This window comes from Ursus americanus, chromosome 17 (genome assembly GCF_024610735.1).
Source record: "Ursus americanus isolate L20-20 chromosome 17, mUrsAme1.1.p, whole genome shotgun sequence".
In the NCBI taxonomy this organism is placed as follows: domain Eukaryota; kingdom Metazoa; phylum Chordata; class Mammalia; order Carnivora; family Ursidae; genus Ursus; species Ursus americanus.
This window is the reverse complement of record NC_142143.1, coordinates 36,190,543-36,205,075: the sequence shown is the minus strand read 5'-3', so window position 1 is coordinate 36,205,075 and position 14,533 is coordinate 36,190,543. Positions and strand designations below refer to the sequence as shown.

Sequence of the window (14,533 nt, the reverse complement as noted above, 5' to 3'; positions counted from 1 at the left end):
TTACATTGTTGGTGGGAATGCAAGCTGGTGCAGCCACTCTGGAAAACAGTATGGAGGTTCCTCAAAAAGTTGAAAATAGAGCTTCTCTACAACCCAGCAATTGCACTACTAGGTATCTACCCCTAGGATACAAATGTAGTGATCCAAAGGGTCACCTACACCCCAATGTTTATAGCAGCAATGTCCACAATAGCCAAACTATGGAAAGAGCCCGGATGTCCATCAACAGATGAATGGATAAAGATGTGGGGTGTGGGTGGGTGTGTATGTGTGTGTGTGTATATGTGAATGGAATACTACTCAGCCATCAAATAATGAGATCTTGCCTTTGTAATGACGTGGATGGAACTAGAGGGTAAGCACAGTAAGTCAGTCGGAGAAAGACAATTATCATATGATCTCTCTCAGATGTGGAATTTAAGAAACAAAAGCATAGGATCATAGGGGAAGGGAGGGAAAAATAAAACTAGATGAAATCAGAGAGGGAGGCAAACCATAAGAGACTCTTAATCATAGGAAACAAACTAAGGGTTGCTGGAGTGGAGGGGGGTTGGGGGATAGGGTAACTGGGTGATGGACATTAAGGAGGGCATGTGATATAATGAGCACTGGGTATTATATAAGACTGATGAATCACTGAACTCTACCACTGAAACTAATAATACACTATATTAATGTATTAATTATATGTTAATTTAAGTTAAAAAATTTAAAAAGACAGTGGAAAATGCTATCAGATTTGAGTGGGAAATGATTTTAAATAATAGTTCTGCATATAGTTAATCTATCAAATTTGACAAATAAATACATTTTAAAGATATAAGGACAAAGAAGATTTACAAATCATCCCTACCCACTATGAATAAATGATGCTTGGAATATTACAAAATGTGAAAAAAATGCAAGAGAAATAATACCATAAGACAAGAAGGCATCATCCTGAGTATGAACTACAAGGATGGTCCTCAACCTTGTACAAACATTAGAATCACATCTGGAGCTCTTAAAAGTACTACTATCCAAAGGAGAAGATCATCTGGGATGCTGGTAATATTCTATTTCTTGGGCTATAAGTACACAGATATGTTCACTTTGCAATGTTTAATCACAAAAAATACATATGCCCAATTTCCACCCCAGACTTACTAAACCAGAAAATCAGGGGGTTGAGTCCAAATGCAGGCATTTTTTAAAAGCTCCTTTGGTTATTATAATTTGCTTCCAAAATGGAACCACTGCCCCCAAAAGAAGCTAAAATGCAAATAAATTTTTTGTGACCCCATAATAGAGATTGTTAATCATGCTCCTTATTTCATAGTATATTAAAAACCCTCTCGTTTTATTCATTTTTTAATTGATGCATTCCTTTATTGTCACCTCTTACTCTTATTCTCCATTCTTCCCCAAACCATGCTTTTGTGTTTAGTGTATATCCTTTTGTTTGTATGTTTTTCATCAAATATATATTGTGTGTGTTTGCAATTTTAACTGATTTAAAAGGTATTTTGTTCGATAGCTTATGCTGTTACTTGAGATACCTACTGTCCAATATGATAAATCAAGAACTAGAACAGTAGTTTAACAATCTATTATATAATGTTTAACACCAAAATGAACTACAAAACAAAAACTATTTTTAAAATATTTAATTTTAGAGAAAAAAAAACTGATCAAGGAAATAGAGGTCTTTCTTTTTATGAGACATTAATTTTCAAGATGACTTCTTTTTCAGAAAGATCAAATTATTTTACTTCGGGGGGGCATGTAGTACCACTGTGGCCCATTGTAAGTAATACATGTTTAGTTACTATTCTGCTTGTAAAATTTTGAGTATTATAAAACTTTTGGTTTCAAAAAAAAAAAAAAATGACAGTACCCCAGAAACAACAAACGACAAGCATTTACCAGGCCTGTTACCCTGTAGTCTGTATTACCCTATTATCTATATTTATACAGATATTCCTCAACTTGAGAAAGAGGTTACATCTTGCTTAACCCTATCGTAAATTGAAAATACCATAAACTGAAAATGCATTTAATACACCTAAGCTGCCAAACATCATAACTTAGCCTACCCTACCTTAAATATGCTCAGAACAGCCACATTAGCCTACAGCTGGGCAAAATCATCTAACACAAAGAAGACTTTATAATAAAGTGTTGAATATCTCATGTAATTGATTGAATGAAAAACAGAATGGTTGTGCAGGTACGGAGTGGTTCTAAGTGTATCAGTTTACTGGGTAATCACTGACTGGGAGCCCAGTCCCAGTATCACAAGAAAGGATTTTGTACTGCATATGGCTAGCCTGAAAAAAGACCAAAATTCAAGATTTGACGTATAGTTTCTCCTGAACATGTATCGCATTCACACCATCCTGAAGACAAAAAGTCATAAGTTGGAATCGTTGCGCACTTTTGGCGAGACAGTTACCTCTCAAGTTGTATCGTTTTTTCAGTTCTTGACTGCCAGTTAATCACGGATGCTTTATGGATTTGTATGTGGAGGAAATATATGAAAGTGGCTTTTGATATTTTTACCCCTGTAGGACATTTGTTCGGCTTCTGTCCCTTAAATGTTGCCAAGACATACTCTGATGCTTTCCTTGTTAATGATTCAGTTGTTGAAATCATAATTTGGCATGTAACTATTATTTGTGGAGCCAACATAGAAAACTGTCTCTCTCCCTTTATGGCATCTTTTTAATGCTGATAGATTAATATAATATTTTATCCACTATAATAATGAACCTCATTTACAGATGACATAAAGTTCTGGTAAATGATTATGTTGTTCACAGATGTTTCAGATTCTGTTGACTACTAGGCAAAAAATGTGAAACTGTGAACTCTGATATTGTAGAGAACTGTGTTATATATTACTTCTGAGTTTAAAATACTCTGCCTGGGGGCGCCTGGGTGGCTCAGTCATTAAGCATCTGCCCTCGGCTCAGGGCGTGGGATCGAGCCCCATATCAGGCTCCTCTGCTGGGAGCCTGCTTCTTCCTCTCCCACTCCCCCTGCCTGTGTTCCCTCTCTCGCTGGCTCTCTGTCAAATAAATAGATAAAATTTAAAAATAAATAAATAAAAATACTCTGCCCATGTGGAAAACCAGTCAGCATTTCCCCATCCACTTCTAAGCATACTAACACTGAGGATGGAAACATGGCGAAATTAAAACAACAAGGTGAAAGAAGGGCAGACTAGAAGATCTGGTGTTTGATTTAGTTAGAATTATAGTTATACTGGTTAGGTGACAAAATACCTGGATGATCAATTTTTTTAAATAGTAATTTGAACAGACACTGGCATTTTAAAAACTAAGGTAGAGAGGCTCATGGCACCAGTGAAAACTCTTATAATAAATTTTTTTTTTTTTTGACAATCAAAACTCTGGTTAGATAGGTAAAAGTTTTTCTCTACCCATAAAGGGCATCCTAAATCAGAATTCTAGCTTTGGGCCTACCAAGTCTCTACCCTATCTGCTATAGACAAAATATTCTCTTCCAAAGACTGTGACTGACTATACCAGTATAAATCTCTGGCAATAAAATTTGTCTCTAAGCATATGGACCTAAACCATAAATAAAATCTTAACAAATGGGAAAGCTGTTGAAAGCACTTTGAGAGTTCAAATTGAAGCACTGGAAGGAGATAGTGTTGTATGGTTTGTGTAGTTGGTGTTTTGCAGAAGCTTTTTAATGAGGCCCAACTAATGGAAGATGAGGTGCACATCTCTGTCTCAGCAATGAAGTTAATAAAATGTATAGCACAAAAATCATTTATTTAGTACATACTATCCTCAGCAGTATGAGAGTCAAAAACTATGTGGACGGCAACTCTTACAACTCAGTCCTTCAGTGTGGATGGTAACAAGAGGATATAGGAGATGTTGATGTCTCCGTTTCATTAGGGGCTGTGTAAGGCAGTGAGTTTGTACCAAACAGTCTGGTAGTTCACCGAGTCTTCCAGGAGCTCAGAGAAGAGCCAGCTCATTTTCAACTTGGCATAATTAAAAGAAAGAATTCATGGAAACTTTGGGGACTTGAAAGTGGCACGTCCTAGATTGTGTTGGTTTTTCTCCTATCTCTCTGGCTGTGCCTTGCATGTAGCCTAGATGTTGGCGTTCCTTGAAGTTTTCACTCCTCTCACTGCTTTCTCCTTAAATAATCTAACCTATGTCTATAGCTTTTATTACCATCTACACATTTAATGATATTCAAATGTGCACCTCCAGATGAAGACTCCCATCAGATTCAACTGCCCCGACTCAAGATATCTCAAAGGTGCTTCCATGGAACATCTCCAAGACTTAATACATGATCATTCCTTCCAAGTGTAGCCGTCACTAGTATTTTCTGGCTAAGAAAATGGCACCATTATCCAATCAGCTGTTCAAACCAAAAAAACACAGAATCATCCTTAACTTCTCTACCTTCTTATTGCACCATCCAATTTATCCAATGGTCTACTATGGCAGCCTCATGGGCGATTTCAACAAACTGTAATACTCACCCTTAACGATGTTTATTTGTTCTCCACAATGAACCCAAAGTAAAGTTTGTTTTTCAAAATACACTCTGAAGTAAAAGAAGCCAGACTGAAAAGACTACATACTCAGGATTCCAGCATTCTGAAAAAGGACTTTGGAGACTCTGAGAAGATCAGTGTTTGCCAAGGGCTAGCAGGAAGTAAGAATATATAAGCAGAGCACAGGAGCTTTTTTTAGGGCAGTGAAACTAGTCTGTAAAATGTAATATAATGGTGGACACGTCATAAAACCCATAGAATGTATAACACCAAGTGTGAACTCTAATGCAGACTACAGACTAAAGTGAGAATGACATGTTGATGTTGGTTCGTCAGTTCTAACAAATTCACCACTCTGGTGAAGGATTTTGAGAGCGGGGGAGGCAGCACATATATGGGGGCAGGATATATGTGACAATTCTCCATGCTTTCCACTCAATTTCGCTGTGAATCTAAAACTACTCCAAAAAATAAAGTCTATTAAAGAAAATCTTGTATCTCAACTCCCGAAAGTGCTTTATTGCCTTTCCAGTGTTACTAAAATAAATTGGAAATCCTTAGCACAGCCCCTCTCTACCTCTGCTCTTTCTTTTCCTCTGCTCCTTTCTCAGTCTTGCTCTCTGCTTTCCTGCCACATTAATCTCTTTCAGGTTTGAATGGTTTGTGCCAAGTCCTTCCTCAGGGCTTTGCCCCCCCCCCCCCCCCCCCCCGTTGCCTAATCATCCTCTACTCATCCTGTAGACCTGAGCTCATTGTCGCCTCCTGAAGTCTTCTCTGAGACTGGTATTTATCCTTCTGCATTTGTCATGTATTTCCTTAGAAAAACCCAGGGTTTTGGGGGGCTGCTTTTGCTATGGCTTTCATACAAAAACGAGGCTAGTCCTCCAGAGCCTTTATCACTTTTATATTTAGACATTCATAATAAAAAGTACTCGTGATTGTTTATTAATATTGCCTTCGTCCATTAGACTGTAGGCACCCCGAGACAGTGCTCCACCTGTTTTTGCTCACCACTGAGCCTAGTGCTGTGGTTGGAACAGAGAAGGATTTAGTAACCATTTGTTGAAAGAATAAGAAGTGCCAAATGAGCTGTTTGCCCACTGTTTTCTCTAGCTATTAGAGATCTGCAGTCACTGAAAGACCAATCACTGTCTCAGAAGAGGACATTTTGAACAATCATTTTTAAAAGTACCATCACGGCAGAAATGTTTTTTAACCCTAAGCTTCTGTATTTCATGTGGTTACTCTGTGGGTTCTTGTGATTCCAGATAGATCGCTGCTTTGTTCTTTAAGATATTTAGAGCTTAGGGTAAGAAGTATGAAAATGATTCCCTGACAGGGGTGATTATCTGATGTCAGGGCTTCATGCCATGCCCAACCTTTTCTTTCAAGTCAGAAAATCCTCTCTGGATGGGTGGTCACTCAACAAAAGAAATGCTCTGTTCATTGCTCAGTAACAGATACAGAAATAAAATCACTGTTTAGTCATGGGGCTGCCTTGGATTTCTCTGGACAGTATGCTTATGGTAGCCAGCACTAAAGCCCAATCACCATGAGGTCATCTGTTTTCGGATGTCCATTGCAATTTGTTCCCATGGAGTATCCACTGCATAGTTGCCCCGACTTCATTAATGAACAAGTGAGATGAAGAAACAATTCCCTTACAGGTAAACAAAGCAATTTGTCTTAATTACAGTTAGCCTTCAGTGACTACCACGGGGGTCCTAACAATTCACTCACCCCAGTTATAATGATAGGAATTGTGAATCAGTGGTAATTTCCACACAGGCAGCTGTAGGTTTTAGGTTTTGACTTCTCTGACATGTATCTTTCTCCCCATGGAAATACATACATACACACATACATACATACATACGTGTGTGTATACATATATATATTCTTATATATGTACACATATATTTTCTAAATTAATGCTTTTCCTTATTACAGTCAGTCCTTTCCCATGGCACTGTGGCCGACTGCGCTGTTGTTGGCAAGGAAGATCCTTTGAAAGGTCATGTCCCCTTAGCACTCTGCGTGTTGAGAAAAGGTGAGAAATCTTTGTCCTCCCTGAGTGTTTGGGCCCTGAATGATTAATGAAGGTTAATTCAGTGCTTATCATCTGAACTTTCTCCCTAGATATAAATACAACAGAGGAACAAGTCTTGGAAGAAATTATAAACCATGTTAGACAGAGCATTGGCCCTGTGGCTGCTTTTCGAAATGTAGTGTTTGTCAAACAGTTACCCAAAACGAGGTCTGGCAAAATTCCCCGGTCAGCTCTGTCTGCCCTTGTCAACGGCAAGCCGTATAAGGTAAATTATCAAAAATGTTTAATGCCAGTTTCTGAAACTTTTCTCCCCACTTCTTTGGCATTAACATTTTTTTAATGTTAAGGGGGAAACTGCACATCCACTCTCTAGGAATGAGGATTGTGGAAACACAGAGTAATTAACACCATATGCTTCGAGATTATAGGTACCAGTGTATGGAAGTACTTTTACTATTAGTAAAAATGTCACTTACATTCAAACAACTTGTGGGAACTCATTCTTACTGAATTAAAGACACAACTTCCTTCATTGTGGTCATTAATGTCTATTACTGAATGAGAAAGTGAACAACTGAGGCTGGTTATACATGCTTGAACAGTTCTAACTGATGCATATATGCTAATTATTTCTCCTGCTTGGAGTGAAAATTGTTTTGGCAAGCATCAGGCTAATTCAAGTGTATATATTCTTTAAATTTTTTTGCACTTTATACATGCAGAGATATACATGTCTTTAATCCTCAAGATCTAACAGAAGGTGATGCCGCAGTAAAGTGTAGTTGTAAATGCAAAAAAAAATTCTAGAGAGGCACATAGAAAGGCTCATTAGAGCAATTCTAGAGAAAGTACCACTTAGGACCTATAGTTTTGCTAACTGAACAGTTTATCACTCTAGGAGACTATATATACATTCTCAAATGTTAAATTTGGTGTCCCCTTTCTTTGAATGTTTCTATGTGCTTTTTATAAGAAAATGGGGATACGGTATTGCAGGTAATTGTTTAATTATAGAGAGATGGAAGGGGTTCAAGGAAGAGCATTCATCTGACTTGTATTTTCTTTCCAGATAACACCTACGATTGAAGACCCCAGCATTTTTGGGCACATAGAAGAAGTGCTGAAGCAGTCATCATGACTTTTGTTTCTTAATTTTGAGTCCATTTGAATCAATTTTCTAATTGGAGTCAAATTTTTGGAATTATTTCCCATAAATACTTAAATAGAAATTACTTGCAAACTGAAATATGAATTGTAAAGCTTGGTCTAAGAAACAGTACTTGAGGACTAGTGAAAGACCTGTGCCTTCTGTCTGATTAGACCCAATTGGCATCTTTTTAAGTTGCCTATAACACGGCTCCTTATAGGTTGTCTAGCACTTTAAGAAAAATATATCTAATGTATGATTTTTAAAAATTGACCCCCCCAAATATTTTAATTGAAAGAGACACATTAATATAGAGCTACTTCCTGAAATGAGGAATCTGTAGCTTTGACCACAAACCTAAAACTCAAGTTGAAGTCAGAAAATAATTATAATTTTTCTTACAGAAATTCTGAATATTTTCTAATATTCTTGAGATGTCCCCATGCATGGTTATTTTAAATGAAATCGATTAACATGGGAGGTCTTAGGTAATCATCTAGACCGCTGATTTTCTGGATAGGAGGATCTGTCTCGTCATACATTTCCTGAGGGAAGGTTGGATACCAGAGTACAGCTCTGCCTTAGGTCATTTGTACTTAGTCAAGGGAAATCACATGCCTGACAGATCCTAGAGGTCATTTAATCCAATCTCTTTGTCATGGAGATGAGAGCTGTTTGGAGTTCCTCCTGTCTCAGGTTCTTAGTTGACCGTACACTTAATGATTCCAGCTTCCTATAAAAACAAACAAATGACACACAAATGGGGTAAAACTGACAAGGAAAGTTCTTAAGGAAGAAATGTGAAACTTTATACATTGTGCTAGAGACCAGGAGTTTTTAAGAAACCCCAAATCTAGATTTTTATGTGAAATCTCGAATTTTTAAACAATAACTCACTAAAAAAATATTGTGACATCCAAACACATCTTTCCATTTAATCTTATAGAAAATTATTGAGAAATTAAGAAAAGTAATTGAAAACGAGTCTTTGTTACTAAGCTTATGGTAATGTGCCAATTAGCCAGAGTAGCTTGATATAGATTGTTAAATGTGTGATTTACTTAGGATTACTTGGGATTCTATATGCTATCAGTTATCAAAGAATACATTTAAATAAAAAAATATACCATGCCCACTGAGTCTTTGATGGTGCTCAAAGTATTTCCCAATCTTTCAGTCCATTAGGAACATTACTTCTAAGAGCAGCCGTCCTAACGTAATAGTCTGGGCACATGAAATGTATGTGAGAGATAACACGTAAGAGCTTATTTACTTGTTTGTTTCATAAAAATTACAACCAGTATAAGACATTCTGAAAATGATAGCTTTTTTTGGACCATAGGCTGTATAAATAAATGGCTTCTCAAAGGAAAGTCCTATTTGCTTCAATCGGCTTCTTGATTGTTACACCTGAAAAAATATAGTCAGCTAACCATTCTTTTTAATTATTTTAGTAGCCTGAATTAAACCAACTAGACAGACATTCAACTTATAATTTGAAGCCGTCGGTTCCTTAAAGTGACTCTTCTATTGGGTACATTTTACTCATAATCACAACTGTAATCTTAACGAATAATACATTTTTAATGTTTAAAATGTATTACCTTATTTTTTCATATAAGATTCAGTTAATTTGAAATGGCAAATTCTTTGGCAGAATGCACATCATTGTTCATTTGCAAAAGGTATAAACAAAGGCATGTGTGAAGGGTACATCTGTAGAATCTCTTGCACATTTTTCCTGTAAATCAATTCTGAAGGGACACGTTAGCAATCAGGCTTGAATTATTTTCCAGTTGAGTGGGATTGGAAAACAGTGCATGAGCCTGGACAGGAAGTACTGTTACTTTCATGTGACTGAAAGTGGGGCAAGAAAGATACACCTGAATTGTTGATTGCCTAAAATCTGGGAGGAAAAAAAAAAAGAATTTTCTTTTTCATACTTACCATAACGCACTTTCACTAGATTGTACCTAAAATATTCTGGATTAAATGTATATTTAAAAATAACAATACAATGTTACTAAAAATATAATCTTATTTAAATGTGCTGAAATAAAGTCCACATGGCCTTCTTTTGATATCTTCATGGAATTTTTTACTGTAAGACATTGGAAAGATTTAAAGATGTTCTTTTAAAATCTATGCAAAAGTGTTTTCCAATTGAGTTATTTTGCTCAAGACGATACATTAAATATATAAAAATTAGATCTGCTTTACATTTCAAGAGGACTTTTATTTATATAAAATTGTATTTGAGAAGGCTCTCATCGTTACAAATGTCAAAATTCATAAGTTGATAGATGGTCAGAAGGAAAAATACTGAGATTCTGAGCTTATTAATCCATTAAATGGAGTTTAGAATCTGGCAGAAATTATACGTTGAGTATTTTATACTTTTTTTGAGGAAATAGGTAGAATCTTTTTATCTCTGTACATTAGACTCTATTATAAACAATTACTATTTCTTACCAAATGATCTCTAAAGGGGAGAAATTATGTGATTAAGTCATTCATTGAGAGTATATACAAATCGTTTGTTATTATAATATCATAGTTTCTATATTACATTTCACTTCCTTAAGTCAAGATCCCCATGATCAGATGAGCTTAGAAAGCTCTTTCCCATTGTTTCTGCTTGGGCAACATTTCTAGAAAATTTAAAATCACCTTCATAAGCAAGTTTAGTGCTCCCTCTTGTGGCAGACTCACTGTTGAAGATAAATATTAGATTGAGAGTCACTAAAAGGAAAATTTGCATTATGGTTTAAGTAAATTGTTAAACATTACGTGACTAGAAAACAAAGATTAAACAGAGAACTGGAAGTATTTTTTTTTTTATTGACAATGGAGAGGGTTCTGTTACCATTACCTTTTGACTGAATCTGTTAAACAAAAATAGACATCAAAACAAATGTAATGTACGTGCAAACATAGCAAATTAAATACAAAAAGGAAATTACTAATGACAGGTCTTGCGCTTCATAAGATCAAGCAGCAGAAAATCAGCAGTTAGATAAATGGTATTATTAAATAGGTTTTACTTTGAAATCTCCCATATAAACAAAGAATAAACAACAGTAACACCACCAAATAAAGCCACAGGGAAGAGATTACTCTTCTATACTTTTATACACTATATATGTTAATCATTCTGTCTTTCATTTATTTCCTCTGATAAAGACTGACTTCAGGGAAGTCGCAACAAGGCCATCTTGGCTAGAAGCTTATAACATTACACAAGTCTGGCTAATGCCCTGTTACACTGACAAAAGGGAAAGGTTTCTGGGTTTTGTCTTTTTTTTTTTTTTTCAATGGAAATGAGCCTCAGACTCTGCAGTGGTTGACATTCACTGAACAGCGCTGGCTGGCGGTTCAAGATATCTGATGAACATGTGGTTCTTTGTAAAGAAGTTTTTTTTCTTTTTTTTCTTGGTCCACAGGTAACAAGAGAAGATAATGTTTATTCCTTATAAATTTTTTTTTAATAATTGCTTTTGACTCCTGTAAACAGTTTAGCTCTGTTTTGTATTGAAAAGGAGATCGAGCCATCACAGTGCTATTTCTAAAGATATAGGACATCCCTGATTGCCTTTGAAAGATTATTTTTGGCTCCAGTTCCAGGTTAAATCATTCCTTTTTACATGATCAGAGGCAGGTTTTCAGCTTTAAGTATTGACAGACTTGAAGGAGGAACATATCGATTTGACTGTTACAATTCAAAAACTGTAAAAATGGTGCGCAATGGTAAAATACAAACAGTACTTGGAATTGTCAAATGTTTGCACTCGAGACTCCATGAACCATATATTTTATTTTTTTTAAAAATCATATTTATATCCATTTACATAAGACTTACACATTTAAAAAGAAATACACAGTAATACATAAATGCCTAGTATATTACAATAAAACATGAAAAAACAAGTGGCTCCATTTCATAAAAGCATCTGTTGTACAGAATTTATGATGTGGATGGTGCTTATTATTCAAATGACTTAAGCATTTTCTTACAATTGTAGTAAACTAATCAAACTTAGTATCTGACTCCCCCCAGATCACATTTTCAGCTTGATAAGCCATTACTTATGGTTGTGTCCTTAGAATTCAGTCTTCACAAAGGTTTTCACTGTTCGTCTTCTGAGATGGTAGTGCACTTTAGGTAGAGTAGACGGAAAAGACATCTAAAATATTTAATGCACAGCGTTAGTCTACCGACAGCTCCCAGCTTGGACAATCCCCCTCTGACACCATTGGTGATCTCCATGCAGCCTGCCTACGTCTGCCCTGGGAGTCCGTGGACAGGATGCCAGCTAGGATCTGACCGAGAGCTTAGGTAATTAACATTTGCTCTTGCCGGATTTTGTGCAGGCCAATTTAGTAAATGATGAGATTCGCTCAAGTTTGCGGAAAGCATGGCGGTAAATAGAAACAAAGGTATTCACAGAAAATGTGAGCAGTCCTTTTGAAAAATTTAGAGCTTGCTCATCAGTGAGTTTGGTTGAGTTGACCTATGCATGGAAGAGAGTCATATTCTAGTTCGTATCTTTCAGAGCTCTTAAAAAGACACCTTTATTTAATTGTGATGAAAACAATGGTAATAAATGACGTATGTTAAAGGATCTGTATCAGAGCTGTGGCATCACTGATTCTTTCCTGTCATAAGGAACTTAGGAAAAGCTCACAATTTCTTTTCCTGACACAAATGCAACACTAAATGATATGTTCTGAATTCTCTTAATAACAAAAGTGCTAACAGAAATTGGTTGTCCTAGATTAGGTTGTTGTAAATAAATACCTTTACCTCATTTAATGGTGAAAACTAGGAAATGTGAACTAGAATGCCATGCACAAAATACAGACTGCAAATAGTTAAAGAGTAATTCTACCCATCAGTCAGGAACTAAGAAGCAAGCACTACTCAACATATTAAATGGTCATTTGTAAATTAGTGAAGTATTCAGTTCCTGGGGAAATTATCATGTTATGTGTAGAAGCTATTACAAACAGTATTTTGGAAAGCCTCTTATTTAGCCAAATCATTACATACTTTAGATCATGCCTAATTAGATGCCAAATTGTATACCATAATTAAATTTTTAATGTTAGGTTTTACATTCTGAAATTAAATCTCTTATCAGAAAGCTTTTTGTTTTATCAGCAGCTTCAAACAGTGACCCAAATAAGGCAGCATACCAGCTCCCATATTAGGCCCCAAAGACCAACAATAAATTGCATGGAGCTTTTAGTTCAAGGCAATGAATAAAGAGCACAAGATGAGCTGTTCCTCTGCCTGTAACTGCTTCCTCTCCCCACCCCTGTGCACACATCGGCTTCTAAATATGGCTCTAAACATATGTTTCTAAAATATTAATTTATTATAAATGGTAAATATTTTGGTAAAACTCAGTTTTAGCTTAAAAAAGTTTCATGAGCACTTGAAATTTATAATCCAGGAAATCAGTCTAACTACCGACAGCTTTTCAGTCAAACTCCATTTATATATGGACTTGGAAGTAGATTCCATCAGGTAGGTATTTCTCTTAATACAGATGCTTGCTACCTTACCATTATTTATGAAGGTTTTGTCCTATTTGCCATTCTTATAATTTCACTTTGTTCCTACCCTGTAAGCCCCAGTTACTTAAAACTCATATTTGTTCTCAACAAATATAAATCGCATCGATGAAAAACAACATGCTAAAAGTTCAAAATTTTCAGTTATCCTTTTGTTTTTAATAATAAATCACCTCTAAGTCATTTTCCTGCCTCTGCTACCATTTGACTCTGTGTACCTACTAGAATCACTCTCTGCTTACTTCAGCTTCCCCTACCTAAAATATTCACTTAGAAGTGTGTTATTCTGAAAGTGCCGAACTGTCCTCCGTAAAATGCTATGTGCGTCCACATATAATGCTACTCCAAAGTAGGTGACGGTGGCCGGGGCTGCGACCTGCTGATGTGTAATAAGAGAGTGACAGGCCTCCAACGGCGGGACCTCACATCAATCGGAGCGGGCACAGGGTGATCAGAAAGACTAGATTAAGAGCTACGATATTAAGGTTTGTCTTCTACCTTCTAGCAATCAGAAAGGGTTATCTCCCTTCTGGACTGCTAGGCCATCCCGAAGAGTATCGTGTATATTTACTAGTCTATGTAGGTCCCGCTTTTGGGTTGTTTGGTGTTTGTCAGCCAAGGAAAGCTACTCACAGCAAGTCAGTGCTGCCTCCTTTGAGTGGCGTGTCAACATGAGTATGTGCGAACAGTGGAGTTGTCTAACCTCTGCAGTCTTGATGAAGCAACTGCAAACGGAGAAAAGTGCTTTAGAGGAACTTAGATGGTCGAGCACAAAATCTCAGATGAGAAAGACGATCCCCTGCGTAAAGGGATCCTGAACATATCAGTAGACCTTCTTTCTCTCAGACATAAGCCACTCATATCCCTTCCCACTAGACCAAGTTACTAATGAAAATTCATTCCACTGTGATTCAGCTGTGCTTTCGAGTTGTTGTGTATTCCTTCTTAGACGAAGCCTGTAACAAAAGCAGCTCCCCACGGTGCTTCTGTTTTTGAAGCAAAGGTTGCTCCCAAAGAATTCAGTATAGTGGATTTTTTTCTCCAAGTATTGAAGAGCTTCTTCACTAATTTTAATCACATTAAATTCCTCATGAATTTTGTTAAAATGTTCCATAATATTAACAAGTTAGAAGACATGTAGATCAGAGATCATGGTTTAAATTGGAACTAATTTTAAGGGCCATGATAGCTATAACCTTGAAAAGAAATAATGACTCTAGGCAATTGT

At 36.3% G+C, this 14,533-nt stretch overlaps 2 protein-coding genes across 5 annotated transcripts in view; one reads left to right on the top strand and one right to left on the bottom strand.

Moving 5' to 3' along the window:
- The window catches only part of ACSS3 (acyl-CoA synthetase short chain family member 3), a 149,572-nt gene extending 139,763 nt beyond the window's left edge, over window positions 1–9,809 (top strand). Inside the window, exons 14-16 of the mRNA XM_045779883.2 lie at window positions 6,482–6,581; window positions 6,671–6,846; window positions 7,651–9,809. Of these exons, the coding sequence (XP_045635839.1) occupies window positions 6,482–6,581; window positions 6,671–6,846; window positions 7,651–7,719 (345 nt within the window). The 3' untranslated portion in view covers window positions 7,720–9,809. The remainder of the gene's footprint in view (window positions 1–6,481; window positions 6,582–6,670; window positions 6,847–7,650) is intronic.
- Window positions 9,810–11,017: 1,208 nt separating this feature from the next.
- The window catches only part of PPFIA2 (PPFI scaffold protein A2), a 463,684-nt gene continuing 460,168 nt past the window's right edge, over window positions 11,018–14,533 (bottom strand). For 2 of the 4 annotated variants that reach the window (XM_087868891.1, XM_087868889.1), the window contains 2 exons: window positions 13,939–14,030; window positions 11,018–11,912 (listed from right to left, as the gene is read on the bottom strand). In XM_087868891.1, the coding sequence (XP_087725017.1) occupies window positions 13,972–14,030 (59 nt within the window). In that variant the 3' untranslated portion in view covers window positions 11,018–11,912; window positions 13,939–13,971. The remainder of the gene's footprint in view (window positions 11,913–13,938; window positions 14,031–14,533) is intronic. The other 2 variants (XM_087868890.1, XM_087868892.1) reach the window with 1 other exon arrangement.